Genomic DNA, 13,449 nt, shown 5'->3' on the forward strand with positions numbered 1-13,449 from the left:
GCGGCTTGTAGTCTACTAGAAACTCTTTCTCAGAATACATCACTCCTTATACTGCAGCCAACATTTACCAAATACCTCAAACGTAATTATTATTTATTAAATTATAAAATGACTTAAGAATCTTGGATCTATTTTTTGGACTCTTGGTTCTCATCAAATATAAGTAGGCTTCTCACAGCACACAGCACTGACCAAGTCTGCAGATTTTGCACTTTCTATCTTTACTGGGGATAGGAGGGAGGAAGTTTATCTTGTAAATCTTGGGTCTGTAGTCCCATGAGATACAATATAGATTTTTTTGCAAAATCACTCTGCAGTTAAGATTTTAAATCTGCATGTTATACTGCTATTTTCAGAAACTACAGTGTTTTTATATTTCTGGTTAGCTATGTCAAAAAGAGGAAATAATTCTTGTTTCTAGATCTTGTTTTTAAGCTGGTTTCGAACATGACACTCATACTTGCTCACATTTGCACTGTAGAATAGCTTTCACAGAAAATTACTCTGAATCAGTCACCTGAAAAAATAAGAGTATTTGTGTGTATGTAAGGTGCTAATGCCTTATCTACCATCGGTCCTGTGAAACTTCTCCTCTGCTGGGTATTTCTGGAAGCAGCCCAGCTTTTCTTCTCCTGTTCATTTTATAGGCTATAGCAAACACATTACTTACAAAACAAGTCCCTCCTAGTTGCTAAGCTACCTTGCAAGGCCTCTACATACACCAACAAAAACCCACAGGTATATGGACAGTCTTTTCTTTCAGGTTACTCTAGCCAAAACACTGAAGAAAACCTTATGTGGTTAGTTTACTTAAACTTTATTTTTGTCAATCCCAAGATCGAATGAGACAATCACATGAGTCTGTCTCTTGAATTTAGAGCTCTCGCAAAGGACTCCCCAAGATCCAATTTACAAATCATCCTCATGCGTCACCTTAACCTTTAATTTTTAAGCCATAAATTGTGTTTGGGTTGGAATATATAGTGACTATAAAAAGACAAATTTTTCCCCCTATCTGACCATAGGAACACTCTGGGAATGTGAGACGGCATGCACACGACAGAAATTACATATAAAAACCCAAGCCCTCACCTTTGCTCTGAGGAGGGTTCTGGCTCCTATCCCTTAGGACGTTGATTTCATAGACAGCACCATACTGTTCAAAGAGTTCCCTCAAGTCCTTTTCAGACCAGGTCCTTGGAACCTGGCCCACAAACATCTTGATAGCATCAAGATCCGGTTGGTCTGGGTGGTCCAGGGTGCCGTTCATTTTCTTTGAGCTGCATTAGATAAAATAAAACAATTATGTATTCATGTTGCTTTCCAGAGAGAGTTTTCTTTGCTTTAAAGATCTCAACTACTTCCTATAAAAGCAGAAAAAACTTCTACTTCCTTTCACTATTTCCATTCAATTTATCAGGATTACCAGAGTTCCCTGGTCCTCCCCCTTATCATGGCCACTCCCTTCCATTAGTATTAGATTCCAAACTAAAGTCACCATTCTGATTAGGACCATCCTGGATTTTAATTAAGAAATGGAATGTCACTCATTATTTATCTAGCATGAGAATTCTCAGAACTTAAGAAGTTCTTAAAGCAAATTTTAATAATTTTTAAGCATAGTTAATTTTTTTAAATGTCCGTAAAAATCACCAAGTACTATTGGTTATGAATAAGATACAGGACTCTCAATGTATACAATGAAAAGTAAAGTTTTCTTTAAACATTTGAACAGAAGCAGTTGATTTCCAAGGCCTGAGCTAAGGACTAACTAGAATGGTGGCCTTTGAATGTGGCTGTGTCACATGTTAATCTTGGTGCTCTTGAGTTAGGCCCCCAGATCAAAACAAAGCTCTGCCTCTTAAACTCTGACAAACGACTGTTATATAAACATAAACAATGATGCCATCATTCTAGGTTTTTACTGTTTAAGTTATCCAATTTACTGCTATTTTCCAGAGACTCTACCAGTTAATTTCCTTACCAACTGTAACCCTTACAACATGGACAAATTCCAATCCTATCACAGCAAACTTGTAATGCTCCTACTTTAATACCTTCATTGCTACCCCTGCAACTGCCAAGAATTATAGTACAAGGATTCTTGTACTATAAATATTTCCACCACTCAAAAAAAGACCTTCTCTTATCACTATTTCAAGATCTTATCTAACCTAAGAACAACTTAAATTCCAAAGAGCCAACACAGCTAACTTTTCTATTAGTGTTTGCTACTTAATCCAGAATCACATCTTCAGTCAAATTTGCCACGTTTTAACAGTCAATCCTAAATAAACTGCTAGTTTTCATTAAAGGAAAAACAAGTTTTTCCACCATTTTTTGAATAGTATTTAAAGATTCTTGAGAATGTTGAATCTATGAAAACAACTCAACCTCTGTCTTTTAATTCCTAAATCTTTCGTAACTAAACACCCACAGGTGCTATTCTCATATCACCTTTGCTGAATCTAGTACTAACTAAATATCAAAAGCTGTTAAGACAAGTGGTATATAGACAAACTCTTGTTGCTATGTCTGCAAAGGTTCCTCATACTCTGGTCTAGCGCTCCTGGAAGGCAGAAACTTTATTTCCTATTTATTCTTGTAGCCACACCTGGTATGGTGTCTGGTTTATAGTAAGTACTCAATGTGGGAAGGGAAAAATTTCGTGTTCTCAACAATTCCCCTTATTTAAGCAACTAATCCTGATAAAAATGAATGTTGTACATAAAGGCTCACAAATTAAAGAGCAGCTATTATTTCCTATGATTACTTGATCATTACAAGATCTACTTTTTTTTCAACTTTTAAGTGTTCTAGGATGCACTATTTTATTGGTTTTCTTTTAATCTATTAATTTAAAAGCAAATGTGGCAAGTTGTTGCAAAAATATAAATGCTTTTAGAAGCCTAATCCTAATGTTCTAACAGAAATCATGCTACCATGATAAAAAAAAAAAGCACTAAGACTAGTGAAACATGAGCATCACTCCCTACACCCACCCCTAACACCTTCAATTACCAATTTTAATAATTTATTAAAATGTTGCTAATCTTTAATCATATTTCTAATCTAGGGAAGGTTAACACAGAACACTAATAGTGCTCAGAATATGTTTTGATGATAAGGAAACCGACAGTTGTGTCTGAAAAGAGGCAGGGGTTTATTAATTTGTATCACACTGTCCCTTCCTTCTGTATTTGCATGCTGTTTCTAAACTTTCTACATCACTGTTTAGCACAAAAGCATAAACACAGTCAATACACATAGATTACAGTTTATCCAAAGGTTCAGTTGAGACTCAGCATTCCAGACAAATGCTGTTCCTTTCTCTCTCTACTCTCTAAATTCTTCTCCATTTCTTTATTCCACCCACTCCAGGAACAAAACCCCCACCCCAATATCAATTCACCAGAAGAATCCCCAAGAGCAGTGCTACTCCAAGTGCCCCAGGACCAGGGGCAATCTTCAAACATAACTGTTTAGAACCTTTTACAGAGACTGGACCAAGTAATTTTATAAATGTTCAATCGAACAATAATAATGACACACAAAATGCAAACTTACATCTTATTGTTTTTCTACTCAATTGTTTTTATTGTATTTTACAAGTCAGGGTGGGAGACAAGATGTGGTCCTTTCACCAGTTTGAGAAATACTTCTGGAGCACAGCAAATTATCAGGCCAGACTCAAGATGCTGTGGACATTATGCAGCTGGAATTATATATTGAATTCCTCCAATACTGGGCACGCCCTTACACAGGTCAGGCACTGTTAGATGTGGTATACAGAGGTGAATAATGAAAACATATCTTTGAAGCACATGAAGACAGAGTTAGAAATAAAAGTGGCAACATCAGCTAGAGATGAAAAAAGAAAAGGGAGAAGCAACCACTTGCATACCTATGTATGTGCAGTAAGCAGTCACAAACTTTCTCATCAACAGGTACTGTGTCTAAGAGAGGAGCAACAGAGCTCTTCCTCAGCCTTCCACACATACCTACAGCATGCACGTTGTCCTCAGTTAAAAGTAACCACTGCATAAAAAGTCTCCTGGGGACAAGACTCCCAGTGTGATATGCCAAGGATCCCATAGCGTCCAGGTATGGCATTTACTCTACATATCACTAAATCCACTCTCAAATTTGTGCCTTACCTCCTTACTGATGAAGCACTCCTCAGGGTCAGTGATCATGAATTCTGTGTGTTTAGTATGCCTGCTCAAGAGCCAAGGAATTCAGCAGCCCCCCCCGGAGAAATGTCTACAGTGTCCCTGTCATTCTTAAGAGGTAAGTCTGTGGAATTCTTATCTCCTGTGGAAGCATTGCCAGTATTTCTGTGGAAATACTGAATTGGGAATGAGATGGAAGAGAGGAAAAAGCAGGGTCTGCAGCAGCGAGGGAAGAAGGGAGATGAGAAGGCAGCAAGCGTTTCAGGGGAGAGGCATGGCACCAACCACCTCTTTTTATGTTGTTTCTGACTCATTAAGAATGAGAAACTATGAGAAACCAGGACCAGAGGCTGCCCTGTCTACCTGATTCTCAATGAAACATGCCACAGGAAAATAGAGCAGAGAACCAACTTGGAAGAGAAACAGAAGAGAAAACAAAGAACTTTATTTTGAAAGCACATCAGCTCAAAATTCCTAAAACTTTTCTCTCTTATCTTTCTCCCTCTAACTTCCCAGCCCCAGGCCCAGCTCAGGGGGGCAGAGCTGATGTTCTCTTCTACTTCTTTCCCATCCCCAGGCTCTACTTGACTAGACCAGGGAGTGGATCTTAACCCAACAAGCTGGATCCACTGGCTGGCCAGAAACAACACCATGACCTATGCTTAAAACAGAAAGATAGGCCTGGCTAATCAAGTTACTCTGCAGATGCACTGAACAAGACAATAGCCACTAGCCAGATGTGGCTATTTAATCTTAAAAAATCCAGTTCCTCAGTCACATTAGCCCCATGTGACTAGCAGATACTGCAAAAAAAAAAAATGGCAAATATATAGAATATTTTTATCACCACAGAAAGTTCTATTGCACAGCACTGCTCTAAGGAATCTGGAAATGGTTAACAGAAATAGGCAGTGGTAAAGTCAGAAGCGGAAAAGATGCAACTAGAGTAGTGAGTTAAGTTGACAAGATGAAAAGGCAGTGGCAAGAGATAACAAGGGTCAGGCTATAATACAGATGAAGTTTGAAAACATTATGCTAAGTGAAAGAAGCCAATCACAAAAGGCAACACATTGTGCGATTCCACTTATAGGAAATATCCAGAATATGCAAATCCACAGAGACAGAAAGTAGGGTGGTGATTTTCTGGGGTGGGGTAGGGGGGGAAAGGCAATGATTGTTAAGGGGTACAGCGTTTCTTTTTAGGGTGATGAAAATGTTCTGGAATTAGTGGTGATAATTCAACATTGTGGGTACAGTAAAAATCACTGAATTGTGCAGTTTATAAGGGTAAATTTTACATTATGTGAATTCTATCTTAATGAGAGAGAGACAAAGGGAAAGAGAAATCAAAACTCAGGCTGGAAGGATAGTGGCAAGGCAAAGAAAGCCATGCTGCAACCAAAGTTATAACACAGATGAAGTAGCAGCACATGCAGAGAGAGCAGAACATGTGTTCAGAGTCAGAAAAACAGTTTGCAGGTTTTCCACCTGTGGAGTTCCTGATTACATTATAGCCCAGTCCACATGAGCCCTTACAAGAAAGCCTTGCAAAATGTGCTAGCTTGAGTGGGTATCTGTTCCTTGCAGCCACATCTGTTTAAAAATCATTTCCAAAACCTTTCATTACTCACTTTTTTTTTTTAACTTTCTTGTTACCTGTTGACCTTCATTTTTCAACAAAAAGAAAAATTTCAGATACTTACCAATCCCTCCACCTCCCCAGCAGGCATAAATACTTGTTCATCCCAATTTCCAGTCACCACCCACTCCTAACCAGGTCCCTCTGTCTTACATACTGTGCTGTGAAAAAACTGACACAGAAGAACATCAGAATAAAAAGGACCCAGAAACACTGGCCTGAGTTACTTACCAGCTGTTCTTTAGTGAGAACAAGACAGAATGTGTCTATGCTGGAAGGAAGTAATATTCATTTGGATAAAGGGAGATCTTCCTATGTTAGTTGGGGTGTTAGGTGCTAGAAAGAGCTATCAATAAAGGTTTTTAAGGCTATTCAACAACAGAACAGCTAACAATCTGCTTGTGAAGGTTTTCATACTTCTTTCCTGAGGTATCGAGATAATGCCTAGAGCCCTTATCTCTGTAATCATATCTGCTTATTAAAACAAACAAACAAAAAACAACCTCACAAGGCTTATCATTCATTCACCTGTATTTTCCAAGTTCCTACTATGTGTCAGATACTGTGCACTATATGGGTCTATTAAAGTAGAATGAACAACTCCTGCCCTGGAGGCAATGGCACTGAACAGGTAGAAGGACAATAACACCCTACGAATGAAAAAAAGTTCTGTGAAAAAAGTCACTAATATGGTTTTATTTTATTTGGAAGAGGGGGGTATGTGTGCAGTGATTTAGGCTGAATGGACTAAAGCAGCTGGAGAAAGTGCAGTAGAGCAAGTATAAAAGCCTAAGAGGTGTGGAGAAAATGGTAAGGTCTCATAAGAGAGAGAAGAGTGAAATAACATTAGAAAGATAGAAAAAGCACTTAAGTTAGGAATATTTTTTAATATATTAGAAAATAGAAGAGAACAGATACATCAGAGAGACCCAGTGAGTGGTTTTCCATATTACACTGGAAAGGCCTAGACTTTATTCAAAATTTTTAAACAAGTGATCACATTTGTCTTTTACAAGACACCTGGCAATAACCTAGAGGATAAAATAAAGTGAGGAAATGTGGAGATCAAGAAGCTCTTGAAAGACCTAGCTCCTGAGGTTAGGAACCAGTCTCAGGCAATGCTGAAAAATTTGGGGGGCAGGATCCACTAGAACTTGGAGATCACTGGATAAAGGAGATGAGAAAAAGGAAAAAATTGCTGATCACTCTTGAATTCTAGTACAGACAATATTGGGGATCGTTTATGCATGGGGAAGCTTCCAGATGGAGGTATTCAATTCTTAAAGTCACAGAGCTCAGGGGACATTTAGGGGAAAGATATAGAGATATGAGAATCAGAAAAGCACATCAATTCCCCCTTAAGCAATGAGAGAACCAAGAGCAAAGGCCTGAGATAGAAGCCCTGGCCAACATTCATGTCTTAAAGAGTGTAATGTAAGCAAGTGAAAGAATCCAGGGGAAGCTGAAGAGTGGTCAGAGTAGAATCAAGGACATTGTTACAAGTGAGAACAGGAACTAGGGCTCAGGTGTCCAGGGCCCTTCCACAGCTCCTCCATCAATTCTTCTCTGTTGTGAAAAAAATTTTAAGTAAGATACACTGCTAGATCCCATTCCCAGGCAATATCACTTCAGAGAGAAAATCTCTGATGTCAAGCCTCCTGCTAAAGTAGTATAAGTGAAAAGGGCTCAGAATCCAAGGGAGAGTTGGCAAGCACACACCATTCTCAAGAACTTTCTTCTTCCTAACTCTGCGGGGTGTTTTAGTGTATGGTGCCCACTCAGGACTGAGGACTCGCAATAATGAGAAGAGCTGATGGCTAACTGCTCAAGGACACTAAGGCCTGGTCTAGCAGGCAAAAATAGTATATCACTAAACTTGCATTTTTAAGCACAAGATTGGCACCGACCCCCCTCAGGCAAGTTATAGCCTCTCTCAACTGGGTTTCTCATCTGTAAAATAGGAGCAATAGCCTATGCCCAATTAATCTCACAAAGCTTTTGTGAAGATAGATGACTAAAACAGATGTGAATGTACTTGGAAAAAAATGATAAAAGAGCCCTGATTACCTCTACTCAGGATAACCTGTATTCAGCCCATTAGTTCTTAAACTTCACTGTGCATGAAAACCACAGGAGATACTGTTAAAATACAGATTCTTGGGCTCCATTACAGCATAAGAATATCTGAGAATGGGTACAGGAATCTGCATTTTTATGTTCCAGGTAATGTTTATGCAAGTGTTCCATGGTCCAGACTTCATGGGATACAGAATCAGTCCAACCTCTTAAAAGATGAGAAAACAAGACTGAGGAAAAATGTTCTATCTAAGAGTTGAATACTAGGCAGTGGCAAAGCCTAGAGAGAGTATTATAGTGAAAGATAATTTGAGCCACAAAGTCCAATTTCTAGGGATCATATCTGATACATGGAAATATTTTTATTATGTAGTTAAGTCTTTATGATGGCATTCATTGTGACTTTACCTGTTATCTACTGATTAAATAGAATTTTAGCAGTAAAGAACTCTCATAAAAAGACATCTAAGTTGCTATTATTTTGGAGATTACAGAGATGGCTAGGATCTACTTCAAATGAGCAAGCCAGATAACTCTGAGGACTACTCCATGAAGAACTATTCAGAATCTGCTATTATTCACACCTGTTACACCCGACCCCAGGGTAACCTGACTTGCACATGGAGGCCTAAACTCAAAGACCTGCAACTACCACCTGTTATCTAGGGAGTATTCTACCATTTAATACTCTTGGCTTTGAATAACCAAAGACTCATTTACTTGAAGTTCCAAAACATTCTGAAGCTTGGTTAAAGTAACTGAAATCAGAAGTTAGGAATGTGGTCTCTACAAAACCCAGAACTCAGGTTCCCTGTAGCTACAACTCAGGGCCAGGTTAGTATTTTTGCTCTGTACAATGGCAGTGTCTCTTCTTGAACACCAGTGCAAACTGAGGCGGCTTCTCATTCCCACATTCGAAATTTATTTGGGCAAATTGCCAATCAAATTTAATATATTTCTTTGGAGGGGGAGCATCTGACACCTCCTAAATCATGTATTGTGTTTCATTTTCAATTAGGTTGGGAAAAATAAAAACCAGAATTACACTTCACATGTCAATATAGCATCTAGTATACACTATTAAATATATCCTCTGTAATGAGTCTTAGAATTTGATCATTAAAAATAAGTAACTTCCCAAAAGATTATTTGAAATTATATATCCAACCCAAAGAAATAAAGCTACGGTTAAGCCAGCACACTTGAGTTGATGTCTCTGGTCATGTATCAAATACATCCTTATGTACAGAAGTTAGTTATAGCCTAGAGGAAATCAGCAACAATGAGATGGATCAGACTACAATAGAAAATAACCATAGCGTAGACTGTGCTTCCTCATCCAATTTTTTCTTCTCTGTTTAAAGGAAAGGGACCAGTTTCATTAAACAACAAAGAAGACAACCCAGTTCCTCTGCTTATGATAAAAAATTAGACAACAAAAATACTTACACGGGACTGGAATTCAAAGAGCAATGATCCACCATCATTTCTGGAAGGAAATCCAACTTAAACGCAGCCATCACCTCACTCTCCCCTTCAGAAGCCAATGATATTAACTTGCTGCACTTGTCTGATCCACAAATACACACAGCTTTAGCTTCCTGGGCCCCACAAAAAACACAAAGTGGAAACAGGAGCTCAGGGAAACTAGCATTAAGTGCCACAGAAACAGGCAGGACTGGGGAAGGGAAAGGGAGTACTGGATTAAAAGGGGGATGTGACCATGTGAAGGGAGGCTCAGCCCAGCACACAATGAAAGTGCTGATGCGCCAGGCTTGTTTTGTGTGATTTTCCCTGGCGAAGCAGTACTAAGTGCACTGTCAGATAAATAGAGTGTCAGATCCATGAAGATAGCAGTGGCTAACAGAGCAGAAGAAACATAAACTTGTTTCATGTCTTCTAAACTCTTCTCTGCAAATCAGTTTTTGAGGACCCCCAAAAAGCCCAAAACTGCCTGAAGCAAAAAAAAAAAAAAAAAAGCAAGCTCACCTCATGTTGTCTGAAAATGTTTTTGAGAAGAACTGGTTTGTTAGCCTTGGTCCCATCCAAACTTAGTTTCCATGTGCCAAAGACAGCAATGAACACAGTCCTTGGGTCCAAACTAAGCTCAGAATACTCAAATAAAGAGGAAGAGTTCAGATCTTCAGAAGCAGGCCAGAGGCAAGCGGGCCGAAGAAGGGGTCACCAGAAACTTCTTGCTCACATACTAATACCTGCACTGGACCATGTTGAGAGCAAAGTGTGCTTCATCAGAGTGAAGGACTTTCAATATTGCTGTTTCGGTGACATTCATTAGGTGACACAAGGCAGAACTTCTTTACTAACTCTGAATCTTAATTTGCCAGAAAACTTAAAAAGTAAAAATAAAAAGGGAACTGTAATATTCTGTCTCTTGATAGAGTACTAGGAAATAGTGTCTTTTCAGTTGTTTGACCTAATGATGAAAAAGGACTGGGGTCTGCTAGGGATAAACACTCAAACATGAAAGGAAGGACAGAGAAATGCAGACTACGCCTCTTCTCTGTCCTCCTTTAAACTTCTGCTAAAACCAAGATTAATGAATGCACACATAAAAATTCTATTGTGGGTGAGCAGCAGAGATGGATATACTTAGCAGTCAAGGCAGATGTGGTGCTCCCGTTCTCAATTTAGCTCCACATCCCTTCAAACAACAAATGGTGGCATTTCAATATTTAGGCAGTGACTCTAAAACTGTATCTCTGAAGGCTCCCAAATTTCGCAGGCCTTCTTTCCATTTTTATCATTAGGGTTGCCTTACCTCAAAGATTTCACTTCACTCAACCTCAGTTCACAACACAGTGAACTTTGAAAAAAGAAGTTATGTTCAGCCTGTAAGGAGGTAAATGGATGAACTCCTAAACTTGGAGAGTTGTTTAAAATAAATAAATAAATAAATAAATAAATAAATGGAAGGCAGCATGTCATGGTATAGGCCTAAATGATCTAATCTGTGTTAAGAGCAGCTGACACCTGACTGCATTTGACTGAGGAAGGTAGAAACTGTCTCTTCAGTCCAATATCCAGACATAAGCACCCAAAATTTAGAAAAGCAGCTAACTGCTTTTTTATTTTGTCAGAGACTCTGGCTCATCTGATCTACTGCTTTAGAGACAGAAGTAGGAGGAGCTCTCTTCCATCCTATTAAAGGAGGAAGCAAAAACAAGTTACAAGTGAGAAGAGACTATGCAACTGGCACACAATACACAGTTCACCAAGCCCTGATTCCCAGACAGGCAGATGATGGTAACCCAAGCTGGGACTGGTTAAGTTACTGGTTAAGTTTGTCCTTGTTTCTCCTATGTATACTGGAGCTTTTAGTTCCAGGACTCCTTTAAAAAGGAATCAACAAATTTTAAGGAATCCCACTGGTTATCGTTATACTTTTACTATTCACTAAAAATACACAACTTTTAATTACATTTCTATTTCAAACTGGAAAGAGAGTACGTAAATGTGGGATACTTTAGTGAGTAGCCAGGCTTGCTTGGTGTATGAAAGGGTGTGCACTCCTCACAGTAATTTTTACCAAGTCAAATGTTGGGAAGCATTGATTTAGAGTAATATTTTAAAATCCATTTTATGATTTATAAAGCAATACTGTTTTAGAAACCTACAAAATGAAAATGTTATTACATGAAGGAGGTCATAAGAGTTATCTCAGTATAATCAAATTCAACATGCTTGTGACGGGGGAGCACAGATATTAATCACGAGCCACTCAATTTTAGAAAAGGGTTACAAAGTTAAATGATGATAAAAACGATTATGGGAATATAAAAATGTAGGTGTTAAAAGAGAAAATTAAAAACTAGAATTAAAAGTTATTTACAGAAAATTGCCCATAAGTTTTTTTTAATTTAACCGGAAACACATTTCAGGCTATTGCCACAAAGAATGCATTAAAAATAAAGAGATGGCAGGAAAGGTTATAAATCTGCAAAAGGCCTTAAACTTTCCCTCAGTTCCTTTTTACCATGGGTCCTCTCATTATGAATTTACATTCATGGGTTCTTCTTCTCAGCTAGTTATGTTTCTTTTGCCTTGAATAGTCTCTACTTCTTTTCTAAGGGCAAACTGTTCAAAACCTGATTATGAGAGGGTAAGGGCAATCAGCCTGCTATAATCATTAAGAACTCAGATCATTAAAAATGATCAGTAGGGAAACCCTCAAAAGAATAGCACACCCTGCATTTAGAATACTAGATGGAATGAACAGTTTAAAAACTGGATTAAAAGAGAGAAATGCTAGAAATCACAGCAGTTTTGCTGAAAGAGTAAGAGCAAAGAAAAGCACAGTTGAGCAAAACAACAACAACAACAACAACAAAAACCCAGGTGGCATGTGCAAATGTCAGGCTGTCTATCTTAATGTAACCAGGGAGTTCAATGACAGGTGAAGGGATTTTATGCTTCCACCTCGATATTCTAAATGTGTTTTAAAGGGCAAAAATGTAAGGTCATTTGGTTAAATGACCTTATAGGAAATTAGAGACTACTAGTAAATTATAAAAGAGAATCCATGTCACTAAAAATCACCATCGGTCTATGTAAAGGAAAGTATAAAAATCTAAGGTAGTCATAACCTCAGTTAAATGGACTAGATATTTTCTTCTACCTGAGCTTCTGCCAGTTAGATGACATAAGGGATGTAGAAAAGAAGCAATTGATACACCTTGAAAATAACCAACCAGAATAACTACCATTTTGAGTTTCCAGGAAGTCTCTAGACAATGAAAAAATTTCTGAACTTGGGAGAAAGGGAGTTTTAAAGAATAGAAATATTGCAAAAATATTTTTTCGATTTCGAATCTAAAATCACTGTAAGACAAAAAGCACTAAGTTTAGTAATTGTAGGCAAGCTGGTTTGTCTGTAAAATTGTCACATATGATATACTGAGAGGATATGACAAGGTTGAAGGAAGGAAAACTACCTTTTTTGAAATCTAAAAGGTTTTCCATTTCCTCCTCCATCATTAAATCACTACTGTCTCCTCCTTCAATCAGTGTCAAAGATAAGGACAGCATAAAGACCCTGTCTCTGCTTAGTGCAGTCAGCAAAAGAATAAGCTGAGAGTCTTCCTTTGGAGTTTCTAGGACTAACTGTGACCTAATGAATTGTCCTGTCAAATTGTGACCACCTTCAAATCAAGTCATATTTTCAGATCCCAAACTAGTTCTGGAACTTAAGTGTAATTCTTTATTTAAGCTCTAAGGCTGATTGAAAAATCAGTATGTTGAACAAATTTTAGTTCCAGGAGGGTAACATTATCTGTGAAATCCATTAAGTTCTGTCCTCACCCTTGTTCTGGCTTACTTGGGGTATTCCAGCTATGAAGTAAAATCGGGGGAAGGGGAGTTAGCTGGGTAGCTACTGTGTGAAGTACAGCTCACCCTCCCACACACACAAATACAGACACATTCCCCTCCTCCCTCCCCGCCCCCCAGTTGTTAGAACTAAGCAGCAGTTAGCTAGTTCACCTGGGAGACAAGCCTGCCTTGAAAGATAGCTAAGGAGAAAGAGTTGGGAAAAGCAAGAAAATA

At 38.3% G+C, this 13,449-nt stretch overlaps 1 protein-coding gene across 9 annotated transcripts in view; it reads right to left on the reverse strand.

The window, feature by feature from the left end:
- The window catches only part of CELF1 (CUGBP Elav-like family member 1), a 59,418-nt gene that overhangs the window by 14,617 nt on the left and 31,352 nt on the right, over positions 1-13,449 (reverse strand). For 7 of the 9 annotated variants that reach the window (XM_011356988.2, XM_011356987.2, XM_023528780.1 and 4 more), the window contains 2 exons: positions 9,337-9,488; positions 1,093-1,280 (listed from right to left, as the gene is read on the reverse strand). In XM_011356988.2, the coding sequence (XP_011355290.1) occupies positions 1,093-1,280; positions 9,337-9,407 (259 nt within the window). In that variant the 5' untranslated portion in view covers positions 9,408-9,488. Of the gene's footprint in view, positions 1-1,092; positions 1,281-9,336; positions 9,489-13,449 lie in introns of those variants that run through there. The other 2 variants (XM_011356997.2, XM_023528781.1) reach the window with 1 other exon arrangement.

This window comes from Pteropus vampyrus, unplaced genomic scaffold (assembly GCF_000151845.1).
Source record: "Pteropus vampyrus isolate Shadow unplaced genomic scaffold, Pvam_2.0 Scaffold31, whole genome shotgun sequence".
Lineage (NCBI taxonomy): Eukaryota > Metazoa > Chordata > Mammalia > Chiroptera > Pteropodidae > Pteropus > Pteropus vampyrus.